Below are 14,461 nucleotides of genomic sequence, written 5' to 3' on the forward strand. Positions count from 1 at the left end.
CACCATCTAGCCCTTATTAAAGCCATGACCATGAAGACTTATGCTTTTCGTTATGTGCCTCATTAACCTGGTTTTAAATGCATGTTTTCTATGATTTGATTGTGGCAATTGACCATATTACAATAATAATGTGACAGCATGAAATACCCTTGAAAACCTAAGTAATAATGTCTTAGTAACAGAAACGTGGAAATTTGAGACCTCCAGAAAAAGAGACAAAAGTGCTGGCTGGAGGAGATGGCTGAAGTGCATGTACAGTTCTCCTGCAGAGCACAGAGCAGCTAAGTGTTTCTTCTGCAGCTACAGCCCAATACAAGGAAAGGCATCTCTTTAACTGGTAGTTGTAATCTCCTTTTACTCCAATGATTTAGACTATTAATGACAGGAAGCTCTTGTGGCTTTAGTGTGAAATAAGATCCCTCATAGCTACCTTGGCCAGGCTTTAAATATGTGGAGTTGAGTGCCAGCTATTTCATAATATGGATATAATAACCTCAATGTAAATTTAATAACAATCAGGCCCTAAGGCCTTTCAATTCATTAAAGCAGCAGCAAATGTCATGGCATATTATCACAAGGTAATGAGTGATGATTTCGTGTTAATTATATTTCAGTGTCCAATTTGTTTGAACTTCCTCATACTATATTTTGTCCTTTGGGTTGCACAAAAATGTTTTCAGTACAAGTGGTATTAAATCTGATAAAAATTTAAAATCCATTGATGTCATTGTTCAGTGCACACTTTTTCACCAGATCAGAGAATATGTATTTTTTGAAAGAGGAAGATTTTGTATAAACTTTTTTAAAGTACGAGACCTCAAAATTTTCAAAATATTTTGTTTTATTATTATTATTTAAAAGGAAAAACAAACAAATGGGGCTTATCTTGCATTTCTTACTAACAGCTGCACTCAACCTATGTCTTTTACACAGATGGAATTTTCACCCTAAAGTGTTCATAGTAAGATTCCTCTACAGATCATCTTCTTAGAAAGAAAATGGCCTTCACAAAAATGTAGTATATTTCTCAAGTAGATCTCTTCCTCATCCCCAAGGAGTATTCCTCTGTAACTATCCGAACAGAAGTTTTCAAAATTGATGTATCCCAATTGTTGGACAGGGAACAAGTTTACATAAAATTTTCAATTTATTTCTTTCTGGGTCACTTCCAACTAAGACATTTGAATTTTGTAGCTTTAAGATTAGTCCATATTCTATGAAAGGCAAGATGTTTCATTATGTCCTCAAGTCTTAATGGATTTGTTCTAAATGAGACTGAGAAAAAAATAGCTATTTTGACAATTAGCTCATAATGGCTGTGCAGGTTGAAACAGATATTTTGGAGTGGATGGGGGATGAGAAGGAAATGGCTGTTGAGATCAGTACGGCATAGCGGAAAGAGACTACTGGTGAGAACCCAATGTGGATTCTAATTTCTGTTTCTCTAACTCTAATTGTGAGCAAGTTCCTCACCCCTTCAGTGCTTATTTATGAAAATGGAATTGTTGATGCCCATATGTCGATCAGATGCATTTGGCTGCAATTAAAAGAAAACTCAATCTTAACTGGTAGACACAAGGATGGGAATTTATTGGTACCAGGACAGGTGACCAAGTCCGGAATTGGTGGGGAACTTTATTTCTGGTTGGATTCAGGAGTTTAACAAATGTTAGCAGTGGTCTAATTTATTTATCTCCCTGCTCTGACTTCTGAATCTCCACTTCCGTCAAGGCTATCTTTCCCTCAAGAAGGAGCCACATTTCAGCTGGTGAGAAAGCACTTCTTTGCCAGCTGTCCACACAATCCTCCTGATATGCAAGTCCTCTGACTGCCTAGGAACAAATGCCTCTAGACAGGGAAGTAAAGATTTCAGACTGGTTTTGCCGGAGCCCAGCCTTACCCCTTGGGTGGTAAGGGCAGCTAGCTGACCTTAAAGCCTGTAGGGGAAAAAAAAATCATTTTCATTCCTAAAAGTCTGAGTTCTTGGCTGAGAACCATGTGATAAAAGACAGAATAACAAGAGGAAAAACAAACAGAAGTTTATTAACATTTATACCTCATGTAGGGATGGGAGATACCCAGAGGAAAGGAGTGACTCAACGAGGTGACTTAGACCTCCAGTTCATATGACATCTATAAGAGAGAACAATAATTTTTTGGAAAAATAATAGGATAAAGGAAAGCAGTTTTAGGCTTTGAAAGTAGAGATAAAAGCTAGTTAGTCAAGTTTGTTATGTAGATTCTTCTGGTGGCATCTTGAGGCTGATAGGGTCTAACATTGTCTCCAGGTGATTAATGTTTGTCCTCTTGGTAGAGAGGGGAGGAGGGATGGAGGAACAACTAAATCTATATCTATGTCTATGTCCTCATCTATATCTATATATCTAGAAATTTGAGTTCTGACTTTCAAATGTATCATATCAATAATATTACCAACTGTGATGGTAACTTGAAGATACAATCCTCAGATCCTCAAGAATAGGAAAGATTAATTCTCACAATAATTACATTTATACTAAATGGTTGAGTACTCTAATTAGACATAGTACTGAATGTTTTATATTCATTATTTAATTTTGTTTTCAAATAATCTCATCTATAATCATCAAGATATTGCATTATTATTTTCATGTTCAACTCACAGTCCAATATGCAGATGAGGAAGGTGAGCCTTGAGAGGGTAAATAACACACCCAGCATCACCCAGTAAGATTCAGAATCCAGGATTCAATTCTCTGTTCATTTGAACAACTCCCTACTCTGCTTTGCAAAACTGTCTCAAGAGCCAAGAATGTTAGAAGGTGAGAAAATAGCATGATTTTCCTCCATGTTTTGAGGCATAGGACATTCAGCAGGTCTTTACAACTTAATGCAAAACTGTGTGTGCTTTTTTTCTGGAATAGGAGCCACAGCTGCCATCAGCGCCTCCAAGAGTCCATGTCTCCAAAAATGTTTAACAATATTTCATTTACTTCTCATTCTACAGATGAATACATGGGAGGTCAGAGAGGTTAGGAGACTACATTAAGGCCTTGCATCTTCTTCTTTATTCCATTATGGTGCCTGAGACATCTCACATGCTTGACCTGTGCAGGGCTGAGAACACAGAGATGGTGTCACAGTTTGAGGAAGGAAGAGCATTGTACAGGAGCCTTAGAAGGCATCTTCTCATCTCCTAGGACCACTTGGTGTACAATCTCTCATGCTTGTGGCAGGTTCCTCCCCTTGACATGCCCCTTCTTGGTCAGTCTTCTCAAAAGTACACCATGAGCTCATTTTGTTTCATTCATCTCTGCTTAGCACAGGCCCTGGCTGGGTAAAAACCCACTGAAATACTCCAGTGACTCCTTCGCGTTGTCTTGAACCATAGGGTGTAAATGATAAGGGAGGATATTTGTCAGACAGTTGCGGGGAGAAGATGGTAAATTCATGATAGAGGTAATGCTGCCACTGGGCCTCCAGCTTTCCCATTTAGAACCACTGAGCTATGCCCATCCCCCCAGAAAATGAGATCTAGTTGACATTGGCCTCAGGTGTCCTGTCTTCCAAGTCACTAGCCAGTGTTGGAGGTATCACCATGTACTTACATTTATTTTCATTCAGTTTTTTCCAGGCACCCATATTATATATCTAGCTTTGACTGCCAGGTAGGGACTGCATAGGTTTTGGGGATGGTGGTTTTCTCATAGGACAAGTGGGTTAAAAAGTGAGCTCCAGAGACACATCACCTGGATTTAAATCCTGACTCTGCCCCCTCTGGGTTGGAGCAGCTTCTCAGCTATCTGTGGGTCAGTTCCCTCCTCTGTAAAATATTACCTTTCTCATATGATTGTAGGGAGTTGATTCATGAAAAATGCTTAGCAGAGTGCCTGGGTCATGGTAAGCGCTCAATAAATGTTAGCTATTATTATTGCATTTCACTGATTCTCCCCTAGTTCTAGGAGAAGTGAGTTGAACATAGTAGGTCTTTAATAGTGACTTGAATAAAGTTAAATAATACTAATTTTAGAAGGTTTTTAAGGAACCTAACACCTTGGTATAAAATTAAAAGTAAAGAAAGGAAGAAGGAAAATTACAAAATTGCATTTAGTGTGTACAGGGTAACATTTTAATGAATGAAATTTTAGTTTGATGGGAGCTTCCTGTATACAAGGCCCAATCCTAAATTCTGGGTGTCCAATTCATCTATAAGTTGCAGACTAGCTGGGGAGACAGACTATAATCAGATCATTATACAACAGAGGGATAAATGCAGGGGCAGAGATAAGTGCAGACCAGAAACTAACAAGGAGGTAGTGGTGACAGGGGGTGGCAGGCCGTCACAGCAGTGGAGCAAGCCTTTCTTCCACAGAGATGTGCTGTCTGCATGGAGCTGGATATCCACAAGACCAGGTTGCAGGAAGGCTTTTAGCAAAATCTTTAGCATTCCTCCCCTTCAACCTCAAGAGTTTTTACCTATGTTTTTAGAGAGAAATACACTTATGCTCAATATCTCAGTAATTGTTTATTTGGTCTCAAGATAAGCAGGACCGTAAGGTAGCATTGGTGGCCTGATAAGAAACAGGCAATGGCTCAAAGGGCCAACTTCACTCTTATTTAATCTTTCAATTGTTGAATCTGATTTGCTCCCTTCAATTCTGTTTCCATTAATGCATGGGTTTATGAGCCAAAGACAACTGACGTGGGTTGGTGAACCATGCCACGGTGATGATAATAATAACAATAGCTATCATTGTTGAGTACATCCTACACGCCAGGCACAGTTCTAAGAACTTTGTCAGGATGAATTTATAAACAACCTGACAATTAGGTATTGTTTTTATTCCCATTTTACAAAGGATAAAAGTAAGAGGTGACAAGCTCGAAAACTTACCTCAGGTCATGGAGGGTGCCAGAGTCCAGGTCTCAAATCCCATTTGTAAAGCTTCTATCTTATTGCCTCTCTTTGCAGTCAGGGCTCACATTCACCAGGAAGGCGAGCAATTCAAACTCTCTGCTACTTGAAATTCTGCATATTGGGGGCTTCTTATACCAAGGCTGGCTTTCTGTTAGGGTTTAAAGCCTGAGAAAGGAGTGGTCCAGGGTGATGACTGACCTTTGATGTTGCTGAATATTCAGATCTGTTAGTTGATGACCTTGTCAAAGAAATACACATGTCCTATCTCGGGTGTAAAGGAGGGGGACCGTCACAAGGTGCTGATAAGGAAGGGAAGGTCTGGAATATGAAGGCTTCTGTTCCTGAGAGAGGACTGTCTTCCCCTCAACTTTAATTTATAATTTACCTCTCCACATCCTTCAGATTTAGAATTCTTACATAATAAAAGAAAATACAAGAGGTATACTAAAATAGAGAAGAAAGATGGAGATTATACTTTTGGAGTCAGATTCTACTTACTCTCTAGGCAGCTTCAAGCAAATTGTTTCTATTTCTCTGAACTTTCATTTTCTCACCCATAAAATGTGCATAAAAATGAGACCTTTCTCATAGAGTTGCTTTGAGGATTAAAATGAGAGAATCTATGGGCAGTGCTCCTCAGAGTGCATTGTACTACTGTGCTGCTGCTACTTCTCTCTCTCTCTGTTAATGGTGATAACACCACTGTCACCATCCCCATCATCACCACGACCACCGCCATCACCACTATCACCACCATCACCATTGCCACCATCCTCACTACTACCATCACCACAATCACCATCACCACATCACCTTCACCACCATCAACATTATCACCACCATCACCATCATCACCACCACTATCATCATCCTTATCATCACCACCATCATCATCACCATCACAACTATCACCATCATGACCACCACTATTATCTTCCTGTCATCATCGTCATCAACATCATCATCATCACAGGTAACATTACCCCTGACTGGCTCTTTTCTGTCTTGTACGATAAGCAGATTGCTATAGAAGGGCAGAAAGGGTCATGGAAGGAGCCCTGCATGGGGAGTTGGGGGGATAGGGTTGTGTTTGTTCCCAGACACTGCCACTTGCAGTGATGCAGACAAGGCACTTAAAATTTCTGAGCCTCCTTTTAAAAAAAAAGTCATAGGAATAGCATGAATTCTTGTATCATATGTATTGATGAAATAATACATTTTAGAATAATAATATATATAATACACATAATAATATGTTATATATATATATATATATATATATGAACATTATTATAACATGCATAATGAATAATACCAAGCACTGGACTTTCCAGGGTGTGGTCTTCTCCTCGCAGGAGTGTAGCTGCTTAGCTAACCAAGTATCTATAGCTGTCCATGAGGACACAGTTGAAGTCAGAAGAGATCCAGAAAACCCAGAACCTTGGAGCAGGTGCATTTTGTCAGATCAGCATCAGTGACCCTGGTCCCTATCCTATTTCTTGAATTCTCACAATGAGAACCAACTGGGACAAAAAAAAGAGCTTGAGATTTAGTAGTTGGTAGTTATTACCATTAATGGTAGTTTTTATACTGAGGGGATTTCATCTGAAGGCCTCTCTACCTAGCTGTTGATGTACGATCGTTTTTATCATTCGTTCAGGGTATGCTTGTGCCCTAAATGTACTGACAACTCCCTTCATCTTTTTACCTGTTTCCTTTTTGGTTTCAGCTCCTTCCGAGATCACTTTTGCCATTGATGTTGGGAATGGCCCCATAGAGCTCATAGTCCAGTCCTCTTCTCCTCTGAATGACAACCAATGGCACTATGTCTGGGCCGAGAGGAACCTCAAGGAGACCTCACTCCAGGTGGACAACCTCCCAAGGATGACCAGAGAGACCTCAGAGGAGGGCCATTTCCGGTTACAGCTCAACAGCCAGCTGTTTGTAGGTAGGGGACATCTTACGGTGCCCTGTGTGCTATAAACCCTACAAGACCACTGTGGAACCAGGCCCAAGGAAAATTACTATTTTAATTTAGACCTGGGAAATGATTAAAATATTCCTTAAGGCATTTATAATTATAAACGTAATTTCACAGATTCTTCCTTACTAGATTTATTAGCTACAACAATGGAAGATTATGTCATCTCTTCGCAAAGTTTGAGGGGTTTTCAAACTCTATTTGTATCTTTTCTCCTTGTACGTATTATATTCTCAGATGTCCGGGAAGCTCTACTACTTTTCATCCCTATAATCAAAACCTACTCTTAGAAAAAAGGATGTATCAGCTATTTAAACCTTATTAGAAGTTGACTTTAAGTCAGTGGGCTACCATTCACCCTTCCTAGTGATACCTGACTCCAGATAATTATTGATAACCATGTAATGAAATATGTTACAGCATCTCCAAGGGATTTAGGGCATCAGTAATATGGTGGTGGAGGGAGCTATTGGTTTTTAAACTAGGAGCTTCTTTGATACTCCCTGAAATCACGTCACTTAGGCAGCTGCCTGATAACTTGCACAGAAAAGCAGCCCTGGTCCCTAAGCAGACGTCTCTCCACTGGTCATTTCCACCATGAGACTCAGAATCAACCTTTAGATAAGTTGTTCCTCTGAACTGGCTGCCACTGCTGGCAATAGGGCCTGGGAAGTCTCAAACATCATTCACTGAATCATTCATTCATTCCATAAGCAGTCAGTGAGCACCAAAAACAAATCAGGCACCTTGTCAGATGGTGGGAATTGAAAGATGACTTGTGCAATGAAACTTCTTTTCAAAGAGCTCACTCTGTGTGTGTGTGTGTGTGTGTGTGTGTGTGTGTGTGTGCTGTGCGAGAGAGACAAAGAGGCAGAAAGAGAGAGGGAGAGAGAGTTTAGCCACATTAGTCCAGGTAGGAAACGTCCACCTTATAGCTACAGTTTAGAAAGGATTTTTTGAAAGTAGGTTGAGCAGGGCTTATAAAGCTTTAAAGACAAATAGAGTTGTAAACGTTAGGGATATTGTATTATTATCAAAACCAAGGCACTGCTCTTACATAAAACTTGAAACTCAGATGCTTAGAACAGTAGCATAAATTAGGTGTAAAATTTGCCAGTATACCCAGATTTACTTTTTTTTCCTTATGTATTTATTTTACCAACTCTCACACTACATAGCTTTACTGCTAGTAATGAAATGCCATCAGCAATCAATGGGTGTTTCTTACTTGCTTCTTTTAAGTTTGGGTTTGTGCAACTTTTAACTCTGAGGAAATCTGTCACTAAGAACATACCAGCTAAAAGAAAAGAAGTAACAGAATCTGTAATCTCTCTTTCCAACAGGAATCATATTTCTTTCTTCATCTATCATGTTTTACCTATCCATCAGAAGCTAAGATATAAGTGATTAAAAATGATTTTATGATGAAAAAGTACTCAATTAACCTACATCAGTGATATGATTTAGTATTAAAATATTTTTTTTAATTTATATTGATGTTTTCATTCTATTTAAACATCACATTTTATTGCTCTGAATAAGTTTGCTAGTCATCAATATTTAATGTCTTTTTTGGTGTAATCAATTCAAGTAGTTTGCAATTTTCATAAATTATATTCCATGCCAAAGTTTAATTTATCTTCAGGCAGTACTGATGAATCTTTCTGGCTGAAAGGTGTATATAAAGATGGAATTTTTTTAATCCCTTCATGCAAATTTCATGTAGTTATGAAATTATCATATGTGAATGATATGAATATGTGACAAACTTTGTGCAAGTCGAAAGGAACAAGAGGCAGCTGTGTTTCCTTGCGGGTTTTTATCGCTAGATATTTCTGTTCACTGATCACAAATGCAATGAGTAAGAGCATATCTAGGGGTCTGGAGAGATACCTTGCTCTAGCTGGAGCCAAGGTCAGCTGCAGCAAGAGCACCTGCTTCTGGTATGTTTCTTCCCAATAGGCTCCATCTCAGATGGTACTCTGACTTATTGAATTTGTCTTAATGTACTTGAAGAAGAAAAACATGCTGTTGGAGGCCATTTTAGTCTGTTGGTTTGAATTTTGTTGTTTAGTGTTCAACCTGTTTAGAAGTGTCAGGTGGCCAAAAAAATTGAAGTCCCAATATTTCCAGTTTGTATGATTCAGTGGTTTTAAAAAAAAAAAGGCCTCTACTTAGCTAGAGCAGCCAAAATGACGAATTGCATTCTCTATCATTCAGAAAATTTGAGTCACTGGATTTTTATATTTGCTAGGCAGAAAAAGATATGATTGCGGTGTGCTGTTTAAATTTTTTTTTAATTAAAGTATATTTGATTTACAATGTCATGTTAATTTCAGGTGTACAACAAAGGGATTCCGTATACGTATACATATACACATTCTTTCCCAGATTCTTTACCCACATAGGTTATTGAGTATAGTTTCCTGTGCTATACAGTAGGTCCTTGTTCATTATCTATATTTATTGGGATAGATTGATTGTGACAGTACTTAAATATTAATTTGGATATGTCTGTCTAGATACCTTTAACCTCTGAAGGATCTTTCAGTCAAAACATAGCATCGTTCAAGTATGGTAATCACTGGCATTGCTGCTGTGCTTGTGAGTGCTTCCCGAGTACCAGAAACAGGTTGAATTTTATAGAATGGATATATCTCTTAGCACTGCCCCTGTCATTGGAATGTGACAAGTTGAAGTGCTGATACCTGAGTCCATGCATGCTGGATTCCCAGAATCAATACTTTAACTTCAAGCTTTTATTTCCTTGATAGTTAGGGACAATTGCAACCATGCCATTTCACTGGTCGCATTTCTTGAATAGAGTAGGAGAAGCTTCATAACACAGAGCTTCTGAAATGTGCACTGCAAGCTTGGGGTAGTTTCAGCTTTAAAACTCTTGGCAGTATCATCCCTCGCTTTGCTCTTCCCTACTAGCTTTTCAAGTTAATATGAGGAAAAGGCAAGAGAAATCCAAGAACTAGCACTTATGGCTGAAAATGAAATGAAGAGATCTGGGTAAGAACTCCAGGTCAACTGCCAACAGGCCATGCGACCCTGGTAGAGAAACAACTAGCCTAAGTGGATTCATTGTCTTTATTATTTGCAGAATGAAATTGATGAGTCTGGTAACTGATCCCTTACAACTTGAGGATGTCCCATCTCCATCTGTATATTAAGCATGACAATCATCCTTACCCTCATGCCCATGTGGATGTCACAGCAAAGAAAGTATCTCTTTGTCCCCAAATCTGACACCCCATCTTTCCAAATATGTTGCAATTATAGAATGGACATTTTGTAAAGCTGTGAGCCTGTGAGTCTCATTTTTGTGTTGCTTTACTTTCTTCTTATCTTTTTGGCCTTTTATGGACCTTTTTCTTTATTTTTTCTTTTTTTTGGCTCAGCTGCTTTATTTGTGTCAAAATAAACTGAAGTAACTCCCACTTAGAACTCCTTGGGGGAAGTATTTCACTGACTTGGTAAATCATAAAGTTGAAGCGATTTCCCCCCTACCCACGGTGCTGCTCCTGATGCCACACTGGTTGCGAATTATTATTATTATTTTCAGGTGAAGCGTGTCAAAAGCAAGGTCAGCAGTGAAACCAGGAAAGGTGGGTCTCATTTGCTCTCTGCCCTGACACTTCAGAAACTGCTAGAGTCTCTCTGTGGAATAGTCACTTATATTTACACTTGCGAGTGCCCCACAAGGCTGGGTTTCCTGACACAGGCCAGCAGAGTTTTCTGTCTGGAAGATGTACTGTGTCTCAAAGCACAGGAGGAGATACACACCCTTTTCATGTTAAGGAAGAACTGGAAAATCACCTTTTAGCATATTTGTTATTTGTTACATTATTTGTTACATAAAACCATTGCACATGGAGGATATCAATGGTGAAACAAAAAGTAAAGAAATTGTCTTTTCAGCATCCTTTACATTTCTGATGATAAGGTCTGATTTACCAACAAGTTTATTTTTTCAAAGTTAACTAATATGTCAAGTATACTTGAATCATCTTAGTAAAAAAATTAGCTTAGTAAAAAAATTAATACATGATTTCTGATATTCCCCATAGTAGTTAAATAAGAGAACGTGTCCTGATTCGTTTAAGAAGTTTTAGGAGACCTCAGAACACTAGCGGGCAAGTCCCGTGAATGCTTTGCTTCCTTGTTACCTACCAAGTGGCAGTCACTCAACGCTTCTACAATGAAAAAAAAAAAAAAAAATGAGGACGAGCCACCTGCTTCCTCATGCATTTTTTTCCCCCAACACCACTTCTGCTCCACATAATCAGATTCTTAGAGCTTGAAAGTGCTTTGAAGGAACACTGGTTCTTTTTATTTTCAGAGAAGTGAATGATTAAATGACCCCTTCCACAAAATTTTGTCTCATCTTGCAAATGTTGAGAGTTGAGTACAATGAACCCATCCCAATAGCCCATGTTAGTATTTTCTGCCCCCTAATATTCCAAAACCCTTTTGGAAATGTTTATCTACAATCTCTTATGCTTTAATTGAAGCTCATTTCATCCTATACTGGCCGCATTAGATTGGTAATGTGACATTGAAGGAGAATGTACAATTTTCTTGTACAGTTTCACTTTTTTAAGTTTTAATTCTGCCTTTGACAAAACATATCTCAAAGCATACTATCTGTTTTTGAAGAAAGGTACAACATGGCATCATGTTCTCATACAGCCCAGGCAGGAAAGCCCTGAGATTTGGACCTCACAAAAACTCAATGGTAGAAGCAGTCATTCTAGTTACTGTGGCACTGCCATTCATCAAAATCTGTAACTCAGTAAAGAAAGAAAACATTAAGACAGCACCGTTCATGTGGAGCTAGGGTGATAATTATAAAATGAAATTCAAGCCAGATATTTCTGGAAAATAAAACAGCACACTCTGGATGTTCAAGGACCCAAACTGAGGGAGGTGAGAAGTTGTTGTGTCTTTTCCAAAGCCAAGGCGCCATTGAGCTGATGTAACCAGGACAACCAGGGAAGCTCCAGTTTAGAAAAGAGTGGGCCCAGGCTGGCATACTGATGCTGCAACACTGTCGATAACCTGTTTCCATTTCTCCAAGGCTCTGGAGACAAAGCTGATGACTCAGAGGAGGAGGTGAGAAAGCCTTAGAGCAGAACAATGGTGGGGAAGATGTAGTCAGAACTCTCTGAACATGTTATTGGTAGATTTACACTCTGTTCTCATTGTGTTACCAGGTTTATTCTGATTCAGAGAGAAAAGGATTTGGCTTCAGAGAAACTTGAGTTGGGGAAGGCAATTTTGTAGAAGAGGTGAGAGGTGCCATGTTTTAATTCAGCTTCCTGCTTCACCATCCATGTCTCAGGCTGAAGGGTGAGGGTCGTCTCAGGCCCCTGTGTAGAGAAGCTTAGGAATGTGTGTAGACTCTAGGATGTGCTGCCCAGGACCCCATTCAAGAAGGCCCTGCTGCTGGGAGTGCTCTTGGAAGACAGTCTCCTTCTGCCCCTTCAGCTACTGCATCTCTTCAGGACAAAGTCCCGTCCTTCCAGGGAGGTCCACAGACAATAATCACTTGAGTCCAGGGTACAAAGGCACAACCATTTTGGCCCAAGGAAGCATATCTCTGATGGACTTTTCTAGCTCCAGCATTCTCTGTGGGGCTGTTCTAGACTGTCAGACCTGCGCCAGAGCTCACTCCTTTGCCCACTTCTGCTTCCTGACTCTCTGGCTCAAAAGTGTGGTTCCCAATGGTTCCCCCTGAAAAACATCCTGCCCCTTTAACTTCATCTCACAGCCTGTTTGCTGGAGAACACTACCTGAGGCACAATCACATGGATGCATTGTGTAGTACACACACACACACACACACACACACACATTTTTTAATCAAAGTAATTTTTTAAGATACATTTATTTTTCATTCCTCCCAAGAATTAACCATAAAAGAATGCCTCCTTTTCTCCCACTTTCTTCTCCAAAACACCCTTTAAATTCAATTGCTTCCTTAGAGTCGAGTTTGCATTTTTTGATTCACATTCTCTTGATGGTCCTGACTCTCAAACTAGGATGGGCAACCCCACCCTTGATCCACCTGGCAGACTCCTCTTCAATCATGTTTACAAAAGACTAAATGTTCTGTAGATATCTTAGTATTTTATTATTAGGTTATTATTAGCCCCAGTTATTGTGTACTGTGTGATTAAGGCCTTTCCATAAGTTTCATATCTTCTAATGATAAATAACACCAATTTAACTGATCCTGGTAATATGTGTTAAAATCTAATCTTCCAAAAGCTAAAATGAATTTCAGGTGAATAGAAAATAAACATGAGTCAAAGATTTTATGTCACTCTAATTAATGAGGAAGCCATTAAGATGTCATGATCAGTTCAGAGAGCATCTAAAAAGCTGGCATATGTACGGAGAATTTAACAACACAAAAGTTAGAATAAAGTTGTAGATTTAAATATAAACCGTTGCTCACCAGGCCATCTTCGGAGTTATCTGTTACGCTGGAAAGAAATTATCTGCATCTCCACTGGACAAATATCATCCATTTTTTTGCTTTATTTCCAAGTTTCAGGTAATTTTTCTGAAAGGAGAGAGTTGCTTCCCACATATGATGACGTATCCCTAGTCATATAGCAGCCATCACTTCCACAAAAGAAGCTGGAATAAGAAAGAACCCCAAAGTGATTACTGCACACATGCATCAGAAAGTCAGGACAATGTTAGTAGACTGGATTGTGAGAAGTGTTAGCCATGAATTGCCACTGTTACCATCCCGTTAGTGGATTGTAGGCTCCATTTGTATTTCAGAGTCTCCTGAGCTCAACCATAAAATCACTCTAGGGCAGGTGGGACTATTAGGGAAAATTCTTAAAGCTTATACGCTTTTATTTTATTGACGTATTTCCTTGAATGGGTCTGTGGTTCAGCTTCTGAGGGAATCTCTGTTCTCAGCAGGGCCTCCCTAGAGAGAACTAATTAGAGTGATTTCCACGGGCCCCAACTTCCAGGAAATCCTGAAGCTGCTGTCATCGGGGCAATCACTTGGCCTGGCAGCCAGCCTGGAAGAAGCAAGTAGCTTCTCCGCTGACTCTAGAAAAGACCTGGAGCTCCTATGATATTTCTTACCCAGTTGCTCTTGCAAGGAAGGTGATTTAAGGCTGTTTTTGATAGTGATTTTCTCAGTGATTTTTCATCTTCAAAAACGGTGGCAGAAGGAAGCAAAGTGAGGGATGACTGTGCTCTCATCTTTGTGAGATGGGAGATGGGACTCATCTGGTCAGACTGGCTCCTGTCAGTATTCTAGACTCTGTGATGAGGATTATGGCAGACTTTCCTACCACATCATCTTTTTTTTTTTTTAAATCATTTGACAGAACGTTTTTTTTTTTAATTTTTATTTTATGATAGAGTGTAGTTGGTTTACAATGTTGTGTTAATTTCAGGTGTATGACAAAGTGATTCAGCTATACATATAGATATATCCATTCTTTTTCAGATTCTTTTCCCCTATAGTTATTACAGAGTATTGAGTAGAGTTCCCTGTGCTATAAAGTTGGTCCTTAGTGTTTATCTATTTTATATATAGT

At 39.2% G+C, this 14,461-nt stretch overlaps 1 protein-coding gene across 1 annotated transcript in view; it reads left to right on the forward strand.

Annotated features, from left to right (window-relative positions):
- The window catches only part of CNTNAP5 (contactin associated protein family member 5), an 852,083-nt gene that overhangs the window by 713,411 nt on the left and 124,211 nt on the right, over nt 1-14,461 (forward strand). The window contains exon 17 of the mRNA XM_024743412.1: nt 6,627-6,845. Within this exon, the coding sequence (XP_024599180.1) occupies nt 6,627-6,845 (219 nt within the window). The remainder of the gene's footprint in view (nt 1-6,626; nt 6,846-14,461) is intronic.

This window comes from Neophocaena asiaeorientalis, unplaced genomic scaffold (assembly GCF_003031525.2).
Source record: "Neophocaena asiaeorientalis asiaeorientalis breed wild unplaced genomic scaffold, Neophocaena_asiaeorientalis_V1.1 scaffold187, whole genome shotgun sequence".
Classification (NCBI taxonomy): domain Eukaryota; kingdom Metazoa; phylum Chordata; class Mammalia; order Artiodactyla; family Phocoenidae; genus Neophocaena; species Neophocaena asiaeorientalis.